Raw genomic sequence first — 20,865 nt, 5'->3', positions numbered from 1 at the left:
CACTTAACAATATCACATCCTGAAAGGTTCTTAGTATTTTATATATATACTGTATATTATATATATAATCTATATATGATATGCTCAACATAACTCTAGAACATCCATGGGTGAAGTGGGCATCTTTTCAGAGGGACAGTCAGATCATTTCTCTTGATCCTTCATAGGTTAATTGTTGAACAAAACCTACATCTAAAATTAAATGTTTATGCTGTAATCAAGGTTACTTGCCACATAAAATGGCACATGATAAAACTTTCCCCCTGGCTTTAAAGGGACAGTAAAAGGTTATGAAATATGCCATAACCTAAGTTGGTGGAGGTATGATGGCACCAGAGTTGAGGAAAAGTTTTCCTGAGCACAGCCTTGATGATGAAGTTAAGTCAAGAGGAGGGCTTCAAAGGCTAGCGAACAACTGAGAAGGTCAAAGGAAGGAGATTCTGGAATGAGAGTAGATGAGATGATTGATGGAAAGTCCCGGAGAAGGGAGGGTAGAGGCACTTCAATACTTGATAGTCTAATTTTCCACTTTTAAGTGATGTGATGTGATTCTCTCCCTCAGTGTTTAGTAAATTAAGTCCAGCTCTGGTCATTTGTTCCCTAGCAAAGGATGACACTAAGGCAGCATTCGGTATGGGAAGGGCTTCACCAAAGGAAAAAGTGAGCGAAGATTAAGCATTCAACCAAAAAAAAAAGAAAATTGAAGGCACTCAGGAGAAACACTTTCCCTTCTCAATGACTCTTTACATTCTAACCCCCCTTACTATCTTCTCTGATGATACAGAATAAAACAAAGGTGTTTGCATGTAAGTCTATAAATTCATACATTTCTAATGTCAGCACACAGCGAAAAGAAGTTAAAGAATCAAAATATAATGAGTGACTCAAACTGCTGGTTGCAGAGGATTTTGATTATGTTTTCCTGGCCACACAATCATGTCACTTTTTCACATGTCTCTCAAGCTTGTAGTTGCCATTTTGGGATCACTTCTCCTCAAAGGTCTATTACATTCATCTATTCAGCTAGCTACCATCAACTTATACTGTACAAAGGATAAGACTTTGGGGAAGTAATGTTAAAAGAGACTCAATATTCAAAAAGAAGGAGAGTTATTTTTTATTTGCAGATCTATAAGATGAGATAGAAGGCTCTGCAGATAGGGTGGAGACCCCAAAGAATGGAGACATCCAGTTAACTTTATCTGATTTGCCATGTTAGGAGAAGGGACCCAGGTGACATGACTCAGGACCCAAGCAGCCTAAAACATTCCGAATCCATGGACAATTTAGTGGAGCCTGATGGAGCCATATGTTTGATCTTTTCCTCACTGAACTAAGGTTTAAAGCAGACCTAAAATTTTATCTGAAACAGTCCTTGGTGTTATCAACTAAAACAGTGAAAGAAAAACACTTAAAAGTCATTTCCACTAGGTTGGGAGCAGTTTGACACAGGAATTCTTAACTATACTTGAGCAGTACTTGATGAAGCAAGCACAATTTACAAAACCAAAACCAAAGAAGGTCTTAAATTTTTCAAAACCAAACTGTCTTTGGAAATGTTCTGTGCATATTTTCACCATCACTACAGTGAAAAACCAAGCAATTGACCAGGAGGGCAAAGGAAAAGTAGATGTCATGGCCATGAGAACTAAAAACTAAATTTATCTACAAAAGTAACCTGGTATTGGGGAGTTCAAATTCTGGATCTCCCTTTTAATAGATGAGTGAGAAAATAATTTAATTTCTCTGTAATCTACATTCCTCAACTGTAAGATGCCAAAGTGAGAGGATCATAAAAAATTAATAGGTTTGCTTTCTTTCTCAAATTTATGGTTACTGAAGAGGAAAGGGGGGAAAGGATAAATTAGGAGTTTGGGATTAATGGATACACACTATTATATATAAAATGGGTAACCAATAAATAACTACTGTATAGGTCAGGGAACTCTACTCAGTATCCTGTAATAACCTGAATGAAAAAGAACCTGAAAAATAATAGCTATATGTTTATGTGTATCTGGGGCTTTTCCCTGGTGGCTCAGCTGGTAAAGAATCCACCGGCAATGCGGGAGACCTGGGTTCGATTGATCCCTGGGTTGAGAAGGTCCCCTGGAGAAGGGAACAGCTACCGCCTCTAGTATTCTGGCCTGGAGAATTCCATGGACTACATAGTCCATGGGGTCACAAAGAGTCAGACACAATTGAGCAAAGTTAAAAAAAAAATATGTATAACTATATCACTTTGCTATACACTTGAAACTAACACAACATTGTAGATCAAGTGCACTCCAATATAAATTTTTTTTAATCATAAAAAGGATCTACTGTATATTACAGGAAACTATAGTCAATAACTTGTAATAATCTATAAGGAAATAGAATCTGAAAAAGATGTATGTGTGTGTATGTAAGCCTGTGTGTACTGTACACCTGAAACTACCACTACATTTTAAACCAACTGTACTTTGATAAAAAATACAAAAGAATTAATGGGTTGTTATGAAGGTTAAATCGATGTTCAATAAGCATAAATTCTCTATTTTTACTGGCAATAATAGGGTTGGCTGGTGGCTGGGTCATTCATCAGTGAGACAATGCAACAATAAAGAAACAGTCTGTATAATTACACATTCCTATCTCCCATATTTTTTCCCAAAGCCTATATTCTACACATTATAGAAATGCCAGCTAAATTGCAAAGCTAAATATTACATTTCGTTCTCACATTGAAAATGGAATGTTGAGAATATAAGATGATGGTGTTGCCACATGCTTTATGTTACAAACTTTAGTAATAGCCCTAAAAGTACCAGGACTGGCAATTTCCAGAGTTAAAAATGATCACCATCATTAAGAAGCCCTAGTTCATATGGAATTTCTCATTCATGTTCCTTTATTTTATGGGATATTTTATACATCTCTTAGTGGGCTTCCTCCACAAGTGCAGAGAAATCAGCATCCCCATTACCATTCATCCTTGTCAGCGTCACAATTGCAAAAGTGTCGAATGTCCAGGCAGCTCTCATCCAGGCCACAGTCACATTGCTGAACTCCAGGAGGGGCGCCTCCCCAGTAGGGTTGCCTTTCATTGGACCGCCCAATCCACCAGGTCAATGGAGTTCCATCTGAAAAACAAGATGCTTCACAAGTCAGAATGGAGCAAGCTTGACATAGCACAGATGGTGTCACAGAAACTGAGAGGAAAATGTCTTGAAGAATATATATACATTGAACGTACATGCGTACAAATACATTTCATGAAAGTATTTATATGAGTATTTGTGTATAGATATCTATGTGTACACATACGTACATACACACACATAGACAGAGAGATGCAAGGAAAGAGAGAAAGAAAGAGATAGGAAAAAAGAAAAGAAAAGGAAGGAAAAGGGGGAAGAAAGAACAGAAGAAAAGCAAGCAAGGAAGCAAGAGAGCAAAGGATATACATATATACATATTTCCCTCCCTCCCTCTCTTCCTTCTTTCCACTCTTCCCTTCTGTTTTTTCTTCCCCTTTCTTTCTTCCTTTCTTTTTTCCTCTTTCACCTTCCTCTTCCTTGGTCTCACTCTCTCTCTCTCCCTCTCTCTCTCTCTGTATATATATATATATATATATATATATATATATATACACACACACACACACACAGAGATATATCCATACACATATATATACACTTTTGTGAAAAGTATCTCTAGAGAAGAATATTGAGTTCTGACAATGTTCAGACTCAGAGTCACAAGCTCAGATGCTAATCAAATCTGGCAGGCATATCACAATTGAGTACACTGGGCTAGATTTTAGACCAATAAAATTGAATATATACAAAAATCAATTTTTTTTAAGTTACAAAAGGATAAACAATAGCATGAGGGCCAAAATTAGCCTGACCTTAGTTCTCAGTGGGGAGGGGTACACATGAAAGTTGGGGAGGGAATGTTGGCTCAGAGGACAGGATGGCTCTGTTTTACCCCCCACTGATTTCTGTCATGACAAACACTAGCTCCAAGGTTATCATATCTTTTGAATTTTTTAAAAAGTCATAATATTTCAAGTATAAAGATTTGGACAAAAATATTATGAAAGTCAATACTGCATGGGTCAATAAAATCCCTTTGTATGTCATATTTAACCCATACAAAGCTAGTATGTAACCTCTAATTTGTGGTTTATGTAATTAATAGAAAACTTTTTTTGAGTCTTGTCCCTGTCATTTTTTTTCTTTGCAAAGTTTAGTAATATATGTTGAAGTTATCCTCTATAATTGAAAATATTTAAGCAGATAAAAATATTATCCAGAAGATGATAATACATCCAAAACAACAGATATATATAGGCAGAGATGTAGGTGTTATATACCTTAGGCTGAAAGAGGTTAGGCTTAGGTTCTTTTTGGGAATAGCTGATCTGTTTCTGTTTGGCATACAATACACTTAATGTGTATTTATCTTTTGAAAATGAAAGAAACGATTATTGAAAGCTATTTTCATGATTTATCATTTTAAACAGAATAATAACATTTATCTGAGAATGATATTAGCTTAGAATTTTGCCTTGTCAAGATTTGATTTCATATACAACTCCTGATGTACAAATATATAATTTATAAATTATTCATGTATACAAATAGAAACAACTTTCTGTGAATTGGTTTAACTGCAAATATCCTTATGGAAATCACTGAGGCAAATAGGAAGAGAATGACAATCTAGAGCTTCCAAGATCCTGCAAGTAATGAGAAAAAGATAAAATGGGTACTATGAAAACCAAAAGCATCTTAGGGATGCTGGGTTGGGGAAAGACAGACTGAAGGACTGTCCTCACCTGAAAAATACTACTCTTCACTCTAAAATGTTTCAATTCCCATAGGTATACTCATGTGGATATATGGCAGAAACCAACACAATATTGTAAAGCAATTATCGTTCAATTAAAAACAAACAAAAGAATTCTTGCATTTCTAACATAGAACTGCTCTGAATGAAATTATGTACACAAGAAAAAAAAATAAAATGTTTCAATTACCTTTATTACCTTTTAAATTAGAATTCCAGTTAGAGATGTCTGTTAACCACCGTCTTCTTTTCAAAGAATAATTCTATATGCATTTTACTTTGTTTCAATCAGCTGTAAATCATTGGACACTGGTTCTAATGAACTGCTTTCTTTCTGACCACTAGCTCAGATAAGCCATATTCAAGTGGGTTTATTTAGAGCAAAAAGCATTTTCAGGCCTGGGGTAAGCTTAAGCGGATCATTCCAGTGTATGAGTCCAGGTAACATAGGGGTAAAACATTGTGTGTTTAGACTTTCCTGGTGGTATAGTGGATAAGAATCATCCTGCCAATGCAGGGGACATGAGTTTGATCCCTAGTCCAGGAAGATTTCACATTCTGCAGGGCTACTAAGCTCATGGGCCACAACTACTGAGCCTGCGTGCTGCAACTTCTGAAGCCCATGTGCCTAGACCCTTTGCTCCCCAATAAGAGAAACACCCATAATGAGAAACCCATGGACAAAAATGAAGGGTAGCTTCTGCTTGCCGGTATTCCTCTGTACAGCAGTGATGACCCAGAGGAGCCAAAAGTAAAAACAAACCAAAAACACCTTGTGTGTTTGAATAAGTTTTCCCAAGTTGGCTTTAAGTACAAAAAATGGGAAGAAATCTCTCCACTTCTCTCTCTTGGCACTGTCCAAACCTCTCCTCCATTATGTAGAATCTTGATCATAGTGAAGTTCAATGTCATCATGGATTATTTTTATTTGTAAGCTAAACTAAGGTTGCAATCATATTAATAGTGTTATTATCAGTGGTCTTAGTTCTAAACAACCATCTTGTGCATGCAAGCTGGTGCAAATGTTGCCTTTTAGTAGTTTAATTAGTTCTTATTTGGTACCTTATTCCCCTGGAGGTGCCATTAGCATCCCAAGATTTTGTTTTGCTTGGAATCTATCAGTGTCTGTACCAGTGAAACTTGGGGTCCCCTCCTCATATCTGGAAATCATTATAAAATTTGCAAATTGTTTTGACTGATTGAATACCAATGAGCAAAAATTTAAGGATGGGAAACATAGGAAATAAAGACAAAACACACACACACACAAATTTGAAATCAGGAGCTTAAAATTATGGTTTAATTTTGGCCTTCCCTTGTAGCTCAGTCGGTAAAGAATCTGCCTGCAATGCAGGAGACCTGGGTTCATTCCCTGGGTGGGAAGATTTCCCCTGGAGAAGGAAATGGCAACCCACTACAGTATTCTTGCCTGGAGAATCCCACGGGCAGAGGAGCCTGGCAGGCTACAGTCCATGGGGTCACAAGAGTCAGACACAATTTAGCAGCTAAACTACCACCAATTATCTTCTTAGATGTCCCATGTTTGTGCTTATTCCCTGGTAGAGTACAAGTTGACATGCAACAAATGGAGAAACTGAGGATTAAAAAGGGTGACTGATTTGCCTTCATTCAAGGCCCTAATTAATGATGTAGTCAGGAAGAGAACTGGCACCCCTTCTCCACATTTTGGGCATTGAAGAGATTGGATTCACAGCATGTGGTATCGTGGGGCTCTTGCAAGTGCTGAATATCCCTGCCTCATTGATGTCTTCATCTTACTACTTGCTTTGGTCCCTGGAACAAGGGTGGGATGGGGTGAGAGGTGGGAGGGAGGTTCAAGATGGAGGGGACATATGTATACCTATGATGGATTCATGCTTATGTATGACAGAAATCAACACAATATTGTAAAGCAATTATCTTCCAATTAGAAATTTTTTTAAAAAAACAATGAGGTTATATCAGCTTTGAGCATAGACCTTAAGAAGCACGCATGTTTCCACTGCTCCTGGGAGCGGGGTGTCTCTGACATGGTGGGAGAACATATTTGAGATGATCACAGCCTCTCCAGGGGGACCTCAGGATGTGGCACATGGAACACCTGTCCTATGTGACATCAGACCTGTGAGCGTAAGTCCTGAACATTGCATGCCACTGAGTTTGGCAACAGGCAGCGTAGCATTACTGTGACAATCACTGATAAAATACAAATCAAATATCAACGACATTCAAAAATTCTGTTGGATGATGAGGAAGTAAACACAATAATCAACAATGGTCCTCCTTTCAATTGCAATTTGGTTGGCAACATGAATAAAGAGGCACACGAGAGGATGAGGAATATACAGAGAAACATCAGTTCTGTTATGGCCCAACTAATTTTCTATCTTCTGAAGCATAAATGGAAGCAGTCAGAGCAGACATTTTAGCAGCTGCTCAGGAAGTACCTTTCTTTACTCTCACATGTTCCTTACTTGAACCTAATCTGGGAATTAGTTACTCCTAGTCCGTCCCAACTCAGTTCCAATTATTGGTAGCATAACCCTGACTCTCAGGCCACCTTTGCCCCCTTCAAACATGATGCTTGGATCTTTCTGCAATTTAGAGAGCGGTTTCCTCCAGTGGTCATCAGTCTCAGCTCTTGTTTCAATGCTCTCACTCATGCGTTACTTTGAAGTTCTGCATAGAACTTTGGAGAAACTATTCCCATGGCTGATCACTGGCTGTCACCTGCCACAGCCTCCACCCATAGGTGATGTAAGAATTAAGCTTTATATATGTATATATGTATCTGGGATGGAGGTGGTCTCCTGCGCTTCAGGCAGATTGTTTTCCGACTGAGTCACCAGGGAAGCCACTGTATATACACACATATGTAAATAGATATGATTTATAAAACAATATGATTAAATAAAATGATATAAATTATTAGTGTGCATTACATTATATTATATATAATCATTCCATTCAATTATTTCTTAAATCTATGCTGTAAACGTCAAGGGGATATATCCTAATTATATAAAGTTCAATAGACTTTCACTGTCCCAAGGGGGCACATAACATTTAGGGAAGAATGTTATATACACAATTAAAAGAAACACAAGTCAAAATGAGTTTAGAGTCAAAATATAGCAATTAATAAAATGGTAGGAAAGTCCACAAGAAGAAACCATAAATTCTGTCCAAGATTCCTGAAAAATGTTTCACAGAAATTGTTTAAGTTCATGAAAATGGAAATGGTAAAATTTGACTGGAGGCTTGGTGTTGTGGGGACTTCAGCAAATGGTACCACCAAAGAAAAAGATATGAATAACAAACACAAGGAAAGGAATCCAATTTTCCCTATAGCATCATTAGGAAGCAACTGTTTGAAATAATGAGATTTCTGTACACACTAAAGATATGTTATTTCACTGATGGTATTTAAAGCATTTTGAGCTTAAAAATAAGAGGAAGGAGCCACCAAAGTTGTAAGGACAAATAGTTACAGTGATCACACCCAAATGTTTCATTTTATGATCAAAACATCAAAATGCTGATTTAGGAAAAAAGATTCTGAAAACCAAAGTCTTTCACATTATCTTTCTTTCTAAAAAGAGTGTAATCTATAAGGAAACATTTAGACAGAAAGAAAAACAACCTCATCCATATCACAAAATAATGTTAGGCATTCATCAAAGTCAATCTTGGTCTTACTGCGTGCTGGTCAGGATCATTAAATCTGAACATATGTCTAATAGTGTGATTAAGAGCTAGTCAGTGACATTAGAAATTAACATTTTTATAATGTTGTTCAACATTCTCTTCTCCCTGCCTATTTAATTGAAGTGAGCCCCCAAAAGGAGGGGTGTGCAGAAAAGATTAATGATACCGCCTCTCAAAACAAATGATAAAAGTCACTTTGCCGAGGTCATTTCAACCTAAACTGAACAAACCTCTCTAGAATGTGCCATAGGGATCCTTCATATTGAGGCAAAGAGGTAGACAAAATGATTCATTTAAATGATTCTATCTGCATTGTTTTAATTTTGTGGAAGAATATAATGACTCTTGGCATTTTGATAGTATATTTTATTGGAAGAGTTGTAATGAAGAATCCTAACAAGGTTAAATGACTTGTTCAAAGTCACATAGTCACTGAAGGCAAATCTGGACTCAAGGCTCTGAGTCCCTGAAACTCTCATGTCCTGAACAACTATCTTCCCCAAAACTCACAGACCTTCTGACTTTTTCATGTCCTAAAAACATATGAAGATAATGTGAGTCTTTCAGGGAAAAATGTCAGCTAGTGAAAATGGCAATTGTTATAAATTAATAAGAACTGATAGTACTAAATGAACACTGTATCATGGCAATGGGACCTTTAGTTTGTTACACAATTTCTCTGATAGGACAAACTTGAAAGCAGTAGTTTCTAGAAGTGGGGTGACAAGAATGGTGGGGGATTTCTGTAAACACATCAGACTAATGTGAGAAGAAAGAAACTGTCATTGTGTTAAGACCCAAAGACTTGGGGAGAAGCTTATTTATTACTATAGTATGAGTTAACCAATACTGATCAACATACTAAATAATTAATGAATGGGAAACAAATTTAGAAAATAAGATAATGTCTACACATGCTCAGAGAGAAAGAATTGCAAGAAAAAAAAAATTTGTGTATTAAGGCTCACGAAGCTTCCCTTGTGGCTCAGCTGTTAAAGAATCTGCCTGCAGTGAGGGAAACCTGGGTTTGATCCCTGGGTTATATGGGCACAATGAAGGACAGAAATGGTATGCACCTAACAGAGCAGAAGATATTAAGAAGAGGTGGCAAGAACACATGGAAGAACTATACAAGATAACAATGATGGTGTGATCACTCACCTAGAGCCAGACATCCTGGAATGCGAAGTCAAGTAGGCTTTAGGAAGCATCACTACAAAAAAAAGCTAATCGAGGTGATGGAATTCCAGTTGAGCTATTTCAAATCCTAAACGATAATGCTGTGAAAGTGCTGAACTCAATATGCCAGTAAATTTGGAATACTCAGCAGTGGCCACAGGACTGGAAAAGGTCAGTTTTCATTCCAATCCCAAAGAAAGGCAATGCCAAAGAATGTTCAAAATACTGTACAATTGCACGCATCTCACATGCTAGCAAAGTAATGCTCAAAGTTCTCCAAGTCAGGCTTCAACAGTACATGAACCGTGAACTTCTAGATGTTCAAGCTGGATTTAGAAAAGGCAGAGGAATCAGAGATCAAATTGCCAACATCTGTTGGATCATCAAAAAAGCAAGAAAGTTCCAGAAAAACACATATTTCTGCTTTATTGACTATGCTAAAGCCTTTGATTCTGTGGCTCACAACAAACTGTGGAACATTCTTAAAGACATGGGAACACCAGACCACCTTACTTGCCTCCTGAGAAATCTGTATGCACATCAAGAAGCAACAGTTAGAACTGGACATGGAACAACAGACTGGTTCCAAATTGGGAAAGGAGTACATCAAGGCTGTATATTGTCACCCTGCTTATTTAACTTATATGCAGAGTACATCATGTGAAATGCCAGGCTGGAGGAAGCACAAGTTGGTATCAAGATTGCCAGGAGAAATATCAGTAACCTCAGATATGCAGAAGACATCACCCTCATAGCAGAAAGTAAAGAAGAACTAAAGAGCCTCTTGATGAAAGTGAAAGAAGAGAGTGAAAATGTCGGCTTAAAACTCAACATTCAGTAAACTAAGATCATGGCATCTGGACCCATCACTTCATGTCAAACAGATGGGGAAAAAATGAAAACAGTGAGAGACTTTCTTTTCTTGGGCTCCAAAATCACTGCAGATGATGATTGCAGCCATGAAACTAAAAGAAGCTTGCTCCTTGGAAGAAAAGCTATGACCAACCTAGATAATATATTAAAAAACAGAGACATTACTTTGCCAACAAAGGTCTGTCTAGTCAAAGCTATGGATTTTCCAGTAGTCATATATGGATGTAAGATTTGCACTATAAAGAAAGCTGAGTGCCAAAGAATTGATGCTTTTGAACTGTGGTGTTGGAGAAGAAGCTCGAGAGTCCCTTGGACTGCAAAGAGATCAAACCAGTCAATCCTAAAGGAAATCAGTCCTGAATATTCATTGGAAGGACTGATGCTGAAGCTGAAACTCCAATACTTTGGCTACCTGATGCCAAGAGCCAACTCATTGGAAAAGACCCTGATGCTGGGAAAGATTGAAGACAGGAGAAGAAGGGCAGAGGATGTAATGGTTGGACGGCATAACTGACTTAATGGACATGAGTTTGAGTAAGCTCTGGGAGTTGGTGATGGATAGGGAAGCCTGGCATGCTGCAGTCCATGGCGTCACAAAGAGTCAGACATTACTGAACTGAACTGAATTGAAGGCTCACATGTCTGTTTTTTATTAATAAACCTCATTTTTAAGAAATCCAGCACCAATTGAGCATTTAACTATTCCAGGGAGTTATATTCACTTCCTATATCCTACTTCAATCAACATTATCTAATTTTGCAGATGAGGAAACAGAGCTATTAGACAGATGATGTATTACTTGTCCAAGGTCACACAGGAGTCAGTGGCAGACCTTTCCCAAAGCCACAGTGTTCTCTTGTAGGTGATTACAATATGCTCTTGCTCCATGTCATAAAAGGTATACTTATAGCATGAAACAGGGTCTTCAACAGTCTGCATCAGATAATTTGTCTCTCTGATTAAAATCCTCTAGTATTCTCATACATGTTCTTTCAGGTTTGCTGTCTCTATCCAAATCCAGCTTCTCATGGGTTTTTACAGTGGCTGATCATGTTCTGTCATGTTCTGAAATTTGATCCTGAAATTAAATCTCATCCTTTCCCAGTTGACCTTATTTACAATACTGAAAAGTCACTCCACTACTTTTTCAGGTGTACTTACAACCACCTGAAATCATACTTTTGTTTGTTTGTTGTTCATTTGTTTAACATGGTCCTCATATGTCATTAGAATTGTGGCAAGGGCTTTTAAGTCTTGTCCACTACTATATCTTCAGCATGTAGAATGTTCCTGATTTGTGCAAAGAATTAAATATTTGGTGAATCAAAAAATAACTAAATGATATTAATAAAAAAGAAAAGAAACATCAGGATAGAAGGATTTCACACAAATCCTATAGTTTTTTTTCAGAAACACATATTATTATGCTGCACTTAATCTTTATAGAAATATATGCATCTTTGGCATTTTATGCCATCATTGAAGACATCAAGCATTTTGAGTCATTTTAGTGATAGACCCAGAGCATGACATCTATCATGCCCATAAATGTGCCATAGAAAGAGATCACAGAACATAAAAGTGTCCATGTACCAATTCATTCATGTATTTAACCAAATGACATAAAGTATCTGGACAAAACACTTGTCTGGTTAGAGTATAAAAATACAGAACAAATATAAACCCTGCCATTAGGATCCTCATAATGTAGTAGATGAGGAAAAAAGTTAAAAATCACTTTTAATGCAAGTTAGAATAAAATAAATTTGAAGTAGAATTTTAAGCAACATGTGAAAAGTCAAGAGAAAAAAAGGCTCATGTTTAGTGAAGAGGACAGTTGTGGAGAAAACTCCAAATTCATCCCTATATTGAAAACACTTGCCATTTCTGTTTTCCAACCAGCAAAATAAAGTTGGTTTTCCATACCATTAGCCTTCATAACCAGGTTCACACTGTTTGTCATTTAGCTCTCCTAACAGCTCTGTGAAGTTTTTCATTTTTATTTCACAGAAAAATTGAAGCTAATAAAGGATTAGTACATTTTTCAAGATCACACAGATAGGAAGATGAATTTAGATCTTGTGGGTCAAACTCCAATACTGTTTTTATTGTATGTTATAAAACCTAATCCTATGATAGACTGAAATAAAAGCACATCATAAGTCTTCACAGAAATTGTTCTTAAATTGAGATTATGAGCATGCATCAAATAATTATTGGTAAAACTACAGGGTATTATTGCATATGTATTCCCACTATCTTAGGACTATTTCAAACTGCATTGTTTTCATATTTATTATTTATCTAACAATCAAACAAAAATGCCTGCAAACACAGGTGTTCTAATGATTAACATTGGTTCCAAGATTGATTTACCCAAACTCCTATAATTTTACTTAATAACTACCTAAGGAAGTGACAGGCCAATCTTATAACCAGGAACCTACTGAGATTTCTCTCTAGAAATCAGTTTCTCAAAATGTAGTTGCTGTCTGACTTTAATCAGAATAATCTGGTATCCTTCTAAGATTATAGGTTCACTGCAGCTTTTCCCAGACACTTAGGGAGTCAAGTCCCCAATTCTCTGTTTCTATCATCCTCATAAAGTGATGCTGAACTACTACACACTAAAATTTTAGAATCACTAGTTAGAAGGTTCATATTCAAACTGCTAAAATAACCCTTTTATTTTTGAAAAAAAATTGTATTTAATAAACACTACAGATTGTTAGTACTAGTAACCTTAGCTTCAATTTAATTCCATTACAAAAACACACGCAGTAGGTTGTATTTGTTCCAGCTAACAAAAGATATCATGATAGGAGAAAATGAATAAAATACATAACAGAAATTAAGCTTAACTTGTAACTGAGAAAAAGGTCACGGAAATTTTTATGAACTAATTCTTATATTTTGTCTTTGTCTAATAGAAAAATGGTTAGTGTGCATGTGATGCTGCTAATCATCTCTTGAATCCCCTAGAAGTTTCCTCAGAGAATCATCTCCAGTTTCTCTAGCCCCTCAGAGAAGTATCTCCCACAGTTATCCCTCCTTCTCTAGCTCCCATGTCCATCCCATTCAGTTCCTTTTATTTAGCAAGTTCTGTTTCATACTTTGGAAAGATTAGGGAGGGTCAGTTCAAATTCTCTTAATTTTCTTCTACTCTGTCTCACAAAGAAGAAAAAAAAAATGGCCCTTTCCACTTCGTATGTCAAATGTCTCCCATGTTCACTTTGCATCTGCTTTGATGAAAAGATGACGAAACTAGTCCTCTATCTATTGTATTCCTTTATATGTCTACTCATTGATCTTTCCACTCATCCATCCCCTTAACTGTTTTCACCTGAATCCTTCCCACTCACAACTCTTTGATGGGCCTGACCCTTGGAGATATGAAACATTTTTCTTTGTCTTTCTTCATAGATATTTCATCTATTACTTATACATGGATGTCTAAAAATTCTAGATTTCCCAGACCTTCATTCTTTTCTGGGTTGTTTGGTGGACACAGCAGTTCCATCAGTATCTTCCAGTATTTCTTACAAAGCATGAAGAGTATTTATTACTTGTTATCCTATGTGTATATATGTAAAATATGCACATAGAAATATTCACATATTCATATTCCCCAATAGCTCCTGATCTTTTATGAAATAAGGCACTCAATAAATCAATAATTGTGTGTTAAATAAAGTGAGAAAGAAGTAAATGTTGTGTTGCTAATCAAAATGCCATTGTGATCAGTGATGTTGATAAACCACCTCTAAATCTTTGTTACTGTTTAACAAGGCAACAACTAACCCACTGAGGTTTATAGCATGAATGTTTCAACTATATTATAAACTCTTCCTGAGGATGACATATTTTGTGGGACTTCTTGTGTGAAAAACTTGTAACAGAGGGAGAGAATGCTGATGATGTAAGGCACTTTATCATTTTTTATTGTTTAATCAACTAAAACAAATTCCATGTAAACTGCAGAAAGTTAGAAATAAACAAAGATAAGAAGATAAAGAAAATGAAAGACCTAACCTGAACCTTTTATGTAAATGTCTACATGAGCAAGTTTTTCAAATTATAATAAGTCAGCAAATTCATCAAAGAGAACATGAAGGAGACAAAGTGAGCTTGCTTTGCACAGTGCTAATGAACTAACAACAAACCCCTATTCATTTATTTCTGTACATAACTGATGGTTGTAAGTCTCATATTCATTAGAGGCCTGAACAAGACACAGACAGAAAGTTGATGGAGCTCACAGATCACACCCATTAGGAAGGGCTGGAAACAGTGCAAGGCATCAGCATAAGAAGAGTGGGCACAGAGCAGCTCTTGTAATGAATAAAATATGAAGAACTTGGCAATTACACAGACCAGAGAGAAGTGGCCAGAGGATCATCAGCATAATGATAGCAATAAAAACAGGATTTCATGCTTGTATCTCCTATTTCACATCCCCAAATCTGAATAATATTTATTAACCACTCTCCTGTTTATGGTTTTCTGCAGGGTACATAACAAAAAATAAAGCAAGGCTATGAGTTTCCTGCCTTCAAGATTTTTTTTTTCTGTTTCATGAGTGCCCACAAAGGTCATTTAATTATTCTGAAAGATATTCTACAATAGGAAAATATATGAAAGTGGTAATTTTGGTTTGTGAGTAGGAATGTGCCATTTAAGAATGCTTTGTATTTTAAACATTAGATAAAATGACCAGTTGAAAACATCGATTAACTATTTTGTCCCTACATTTCTAAATAAGAAGTGAAAAAAAATTAGCTAGTGGCACCCCACTCCAGTACGCTTGCCTGGAAAATCCCATGGACGGAGGAGCCAGGTAGACTGTAATCCATGGGGTCGCTAAGAGTCAGACACGACTGAGCGACTTCACTTTCACTTTCCACTTTCATGCATTGGGGAAGGAAATGGCAACCCACTCCAGTGTTCTTGCCTGGAGAATCCCAGGGACGAGGGAGCCCAGTGGGCTGCCGTCTATGGGGTCGCACAGAGTCGGACATGACTGAAGCGACTTAGCAGCAGCAGCAGCAGCAGCAGCAGTGTTTACTTAGGACTTACAATGTACCAGTTGCTATGTCTCCTCATATTAAAAGGTGGAAAGCAACCAATGATATTGCAAGAAGTTGACAGTAATCTACCTAAGGGCAGGGATAATAATTAGTAATCATTATTTATCCAGCAAATACTAGACATTAAGCAATTCTTTAAGTAACAATTGAATATATGTATATTACACCTATATATTATATTATACATTTTTTTGATTTCCCAGAGTGCTCATTGGTAAAGAATTTACCTACCAATGCAAGAGATGCAGGAAGATCCCCTGGAGTAAAAATGGCAACCCACTCCAGCATTCTTGCCTGGAAAATTCCATAGACAGAGGAGCCTGGTGGACTATAGTCCAGGGGATCACAAAGAATCAGACATGGCTGAGCGACTTGAGCACACCCATAATTCTACATTTATGTTTGTAGATATATATATATATATATATATATACACACACACAGTATTTAGTGAACTATCCTATTTAAAATATATTGCAGTATAAACACTCTTAAAGGTAATTCCAATATTATTAATTACCCCAAAGATTAATTATTTTACCTAAGATTTGAGACAGGAGCATTATCAAGAAATGTGTTACTGTACTGCTCCCAGCCAAGCACATATTTCATCAGCTAACATGATGCAGGGCTTCATCTTCAAGAGTCACTTTGTTGCAATCAGGAGGAAAAGCTAAGCGATTGGAATAAAATGTGATACACTACATCTAGACACAACTCCAGTGGGGGCAGACCTCCTCCTTGTCTCCTATCAGGATGCACCATTAATGGAGGTGACTTCTAGGATCTCAGTCAATAGGAACAAGTCAATTAAGGGCCCTTCAGTTGATAGCTAATGCACTGTTGGCTGCTCTTTGAAGTCTAGAATCAAATTAAAGAAATGAGTATATTACTGAGGGGGAAGTAAATACTTCCAAGAGTTAGCAGGTTTCTAGGAGTGATTAAAGTAAGACCTAAGACCAGGCCTCATTTTTGGTTATATGGAATATATTACAAAATAGAGGATATTATCGTATCCAAAGTATCTCTAACGATTCTGGAATTGTGAATAACAACTATTTCAATTGTTATGTATAATAAGTCATGTCATTGTTTTATGTACCACAAAAACTGAAAATCTACTACCAGTTCAACTAAGGGAGCGAGTGAAAGTCACTCCATCATGTCTGACTCTTTGTGACCCCATGGACTATACATTCCATGGAATGCTCCAGGCCAGAAATGGAGTGGGTAGCCTTTCCCTTTTCTAGGGGATATTCTCAACCCAGGAATCAAACCCAGGTCTCCCACATCACAGGCAGATTCTTTACCAGCTGAGCCACAAGGGAATCCCAAGAATACTGGAGTGGGTAGCCTATCCCTTCTCCAGCGGATCTTTCCGACCCAGGAATCAAACCAGGGTCTCCTGCAATGCAGATGGATTCTTTACCAGCTGAGCTATCACGGAAGCCCAGTTCAACTAAAATACACCATTAATTATAAGATTTACTTCAATTCCAGAGATACTAAAAACGTACAGTGAATGCTGGTTTTGATATAGTCAAGCCTCCCATGACTCATTTCATCTGCAATTAATCCTCCTTTTTATTTAGTCAAGAAAATTACCTAGTATTTATTTATGCTTGTTGTACATATAAGAAAGATAAATAATGTCTCCAGCAGGAAACAATGACAGAAAATCCATCAGGATTCTAACAGATTTCTTATGAACAATAACTACTGCTTACCTTAAATTATACATGTAATACCAATATTTTGTAAAAATATCTAAACACTAGAGTTATCAAATAAGAAAAGCATAATACATGTGGTGATTTCAAAAGAGGGCCTGAAAAGTCTCCAACACTCCCCTTCCTTTAAATAAGGGTGGGCTTGTGCCTACTAAAACCAAGAAAGCAGGAGAAAAGTGACATCAAGTGACTTGGCAGACAAGGTCTCAAAAAGCCCTGTCCAGTAGGTGCTGGACTATGATTTCATGAGAGACCCTTGCTGATTACATCCTAAAATACCCTTATCCTGCCTGCATACCAAAGAAGTGAGGAGCCTATGCACTAGTCTGAGAATGTCTTTTGGATGGATAAAAGAAAATAGCTGTTACAAACAGGATTATCATTTGGTTTAGTTGAAAAATTAGATTATAAAGAACTATTCAACTATCTTTTGGGGGAGTTACTAGACTCCCCAGATTTAATTTAGAAGATTCAAAAGGACTTACAGTGATCTTAAAGTTTTTAATTTAATATTTCTATGCCTCATATTTTACTAAAAATGTCACCTCTTCCGTGAAGCTTTCTTCAATTAGCTATAGATAGCTCCTACTCCTTTAGAAGTTTTGTGATAACAAACAAGTATCTGTAATAAAATTCTGTATTCTAAAGATAATTTTAAGTATCTTTGGAGAAGAAGTAATATTATTTATCTCTCTTCATTTCTCTGATTTCAGATGGTTTTCAAAAATAACATGATCAATTAATTCATAATAAAATATAGATTAGAATTATCTTCTTAGGACAGAAAATGAAATGATAGAAATAAATTATCTTAAATTCTACTCAATATTTTGCAATTACCTATATAGCAAAAGAATCCAAAAAAGTGGAGATATAATATATATATCTCCTTTACTTTGCTGTACACCTGACATTAACACAACATTGTAAATCAAAACTCTATTCCGATAAAGTTGTTTTTTTAAAGGAAAACAAATTCTATTTTGGCAGTAAAAGTACCAAAAAGAAAGATACCATCAGTTCTACATATCTTACAAAAAGATTTCCAATCCTCAAGTGAGATATAAGTATTTTTGAACATTGAGTTTTGAATTAATTTTCCATATGAGATTCTTTATGTGAGAACACAAATGAATCTACAGGAAAATGCACTCAATAGCACACCCACCAAAAAGGCAAAACATTAAATTTCACATGGAACAATTTCTTGAAGGTCCTGTGTAAAAAGCTAAGAAACTAATGCTGACAAATCAAGGTATTACCATCAAGGATGGGCCCTAAAATGACTGGCTTGATGGAAAAGGCTGAAATTAAGGAATGAGTGGATGGCATGGCTTTCCTCCAGCCCTCTCATTCCCTAATACTCCTTTTTTTAGCTGGTCTTTGGGTGATTGCTTGAGAGAAGATTCTTTGAGGATACACTCTTTAATAAGGGCTTGTGGTGTGTGGTGTGGCTTTGAATTTGGCCTGGATGTTTTAGAGAAGAGCTGTGCTGTGCTAGGTCGCTTTAATAGTGTCTGACTTTTTGCGACCCTATGGACAGTAGCCCACCAGGCTCCCCTGTCCATGGGATTCTCCAGGCAAGAATACTGGAGTGGGATGACATTTCCTACTCCAGGGGATCTTCCTGGCCCAGGGACTGAACCCATGTCACTTAAGTCTCCTGTGTTGGCAAGGCAGGTTCTTTACCTCTAGTGCCACCTGGGAAGCCCTGGGTGTCTCAGATGGTAAAGAGTCAGCCTGCAATGCAGGTAACATGGGTTCAATCCATGGGTCAGGAAGATTACCTGGAAAAGGGAATGGCAACCCATTCCAGTATTCTTGCCTGGAAAATACCATGGATGGAGGAGTCTGTCTGACTATAGTTAATGGGGTCACAAAGGGTCAGACACGACTTAGCAACTAACAGTTTCACTTTACAGGAGAGTTGAGATAATAATTCCACATCTATCCTATATAGCCAAATGGGGGAGAGAAAGGAGAAAAGGAATAAGTTGGACTTTTCAGCTCTATTTTCACTCTGCTTTCCCACATACTTTACTGTTCAGATGATTTGAGCATAGCAGGCGCTCAGAAAATATTAATTGATGGTGATATGTAATTGTTGTTAGCTCTTTGCAACTGGTGTAGGATGGATTGTGTCCTCCTGAAGTCCTGTTGAAGTGCCAAATCTGAATACCTCAGGATGTCTTCATATTTGCAGACATGGTCTTTCAAGAGGTAATGAATGGCTCAGACAGTAAAGCGTCTGCCTGCAATGCGGGAGACCCAGGTTTGATTCCTGGGTCGGGAAGATCCCCTGGAGAAGGAAATGGCAATCCTCTCCAGCACTCTTGCCTGGAAAATCCCACGGACGGAGGAGCCTCATAGGCTATAGTCCATGGGGTCTCAAAGAGTCTGACACAACTGAGCAACTTCACTTATGAGGCTTTTAGGGTAGGGGCCCAATCCAATGTGGTTAGTGTCCTTATAAGTTCTCTTCATTTAAAGAGACACAGGGGATGTGTGTGCACAGATGGAAGACCACATGGGGACACAGCAGGAAGGTGAGCGCCTACATGCCAAGAGGGATGAAAAACTATCCAATCCTATATCTCCATCTTGGACATCTAGTCTTGAGAACTGTGAGAGAGTAAACTTCGGTTTTTAAACCACTCAATCTGCAGTATTTTGGCAGAGCAGCCCAAGCAAACACAATCAGTACCATTTAGGATCCTCACTGAATTTTGAGAGTTTTGGATTCTAAAATCCCTAACAGACTGAATAAAAGCTATAATGACCCTGAATGACCAAAGGGGATAATGGTATTCATGAAAGGAAATAGGGCAAGACAAATTCAATTTGTCAGCTTGTTTTCTAAAAACTGTTTACTTTGATGTCTTCTGTGATTTTTGCTATGGTTTTGATTTAGTTTGTTTGTCTGTTTCTTGCACCTTTCATTTGAGTCTTACATATAAACCAAGTGGACATAGGTCCTTCTGGCAATTCTGACTACTGAGATTTGCCCTCCACCCAGGGTGAACAGAAAATTAGGCAGAGCAACAATTAATGTTGAAAGATACTTTTTTTTCTTCTACCAGTTGAATAGGATCTGCCATCTTCACACATGGGGAAATATGTTGACTTTGGAAAAACATGAAAATGGAAGCAGACAACTGTTCCACAGAGGATGGAACAGCATTATTTTTGTTGGTAGTGGAAAAAAAAAACAATTTTGCCACCTTAAAATATATCAAAGAAGAAAAGAAAATAAGGGTTTAGAAATTAAATTCTCAATATTATCTGGTAAAATATAAACTTATAACTTGCTTTCCAAGAAATTTAGCATTCTATTGTCATACCTAAAAGAACATAGACACACTCTTTGAGACCCATGGGCTGTAGCCCACCAGGCTCCTCTGTCCATGGAATTCTCCAGGCAAGAATACTGGAGTGAGTAGTCATTCCC

General features: G+C 37.1%; 1 protein-coding gene across 2 annotated transcripts in view; it reads right to left on the bottom strand.

The window, feature by feature from the left end:
* Positions 1–20,865, bottom strand: part of CNTNAP5 (contactin associated protein family member 5) — a 1,047,625-nt gene that overhangs the window by 206,483 nt on the left and 820,277 nt on the right. For both annotated transcript variants that reach the window (XM_055572939.1, XM_055572940.1), the window contains exon 14: positions 2,969–3,125. In XM_055572939.1, the coding sequence (XP_055428914.1) occupies positions 2,969–3,125 (157 nt within the window). The remainder of the gene's footprint in view (positions 1–2,968; positions 3,126–20,865) is intronic.

Source organism: Bubalus kerabau, chromosome 3 (genome assembly GCF_029407905.1).
Source record: "Bubalus kerabau isolate K-KA32 ecotype Philippines breed swamp buffalo chromosome 3, PCC_UOA_SB_1v2, whole genome shotgun sequence".
Taxonomy (NCBI): domain Eukaryota; kingdom Metazoa; phylum Chordata; class Mammalia; order Artiodactyla; family Bovidae; genus Bubalus; species Bubalus kerabau.
The sequence above is the reverse complement of the archived record's forward strand: the minus strand, read 5'-3'. Positions and strand labels throughout refer to the sequence as shown.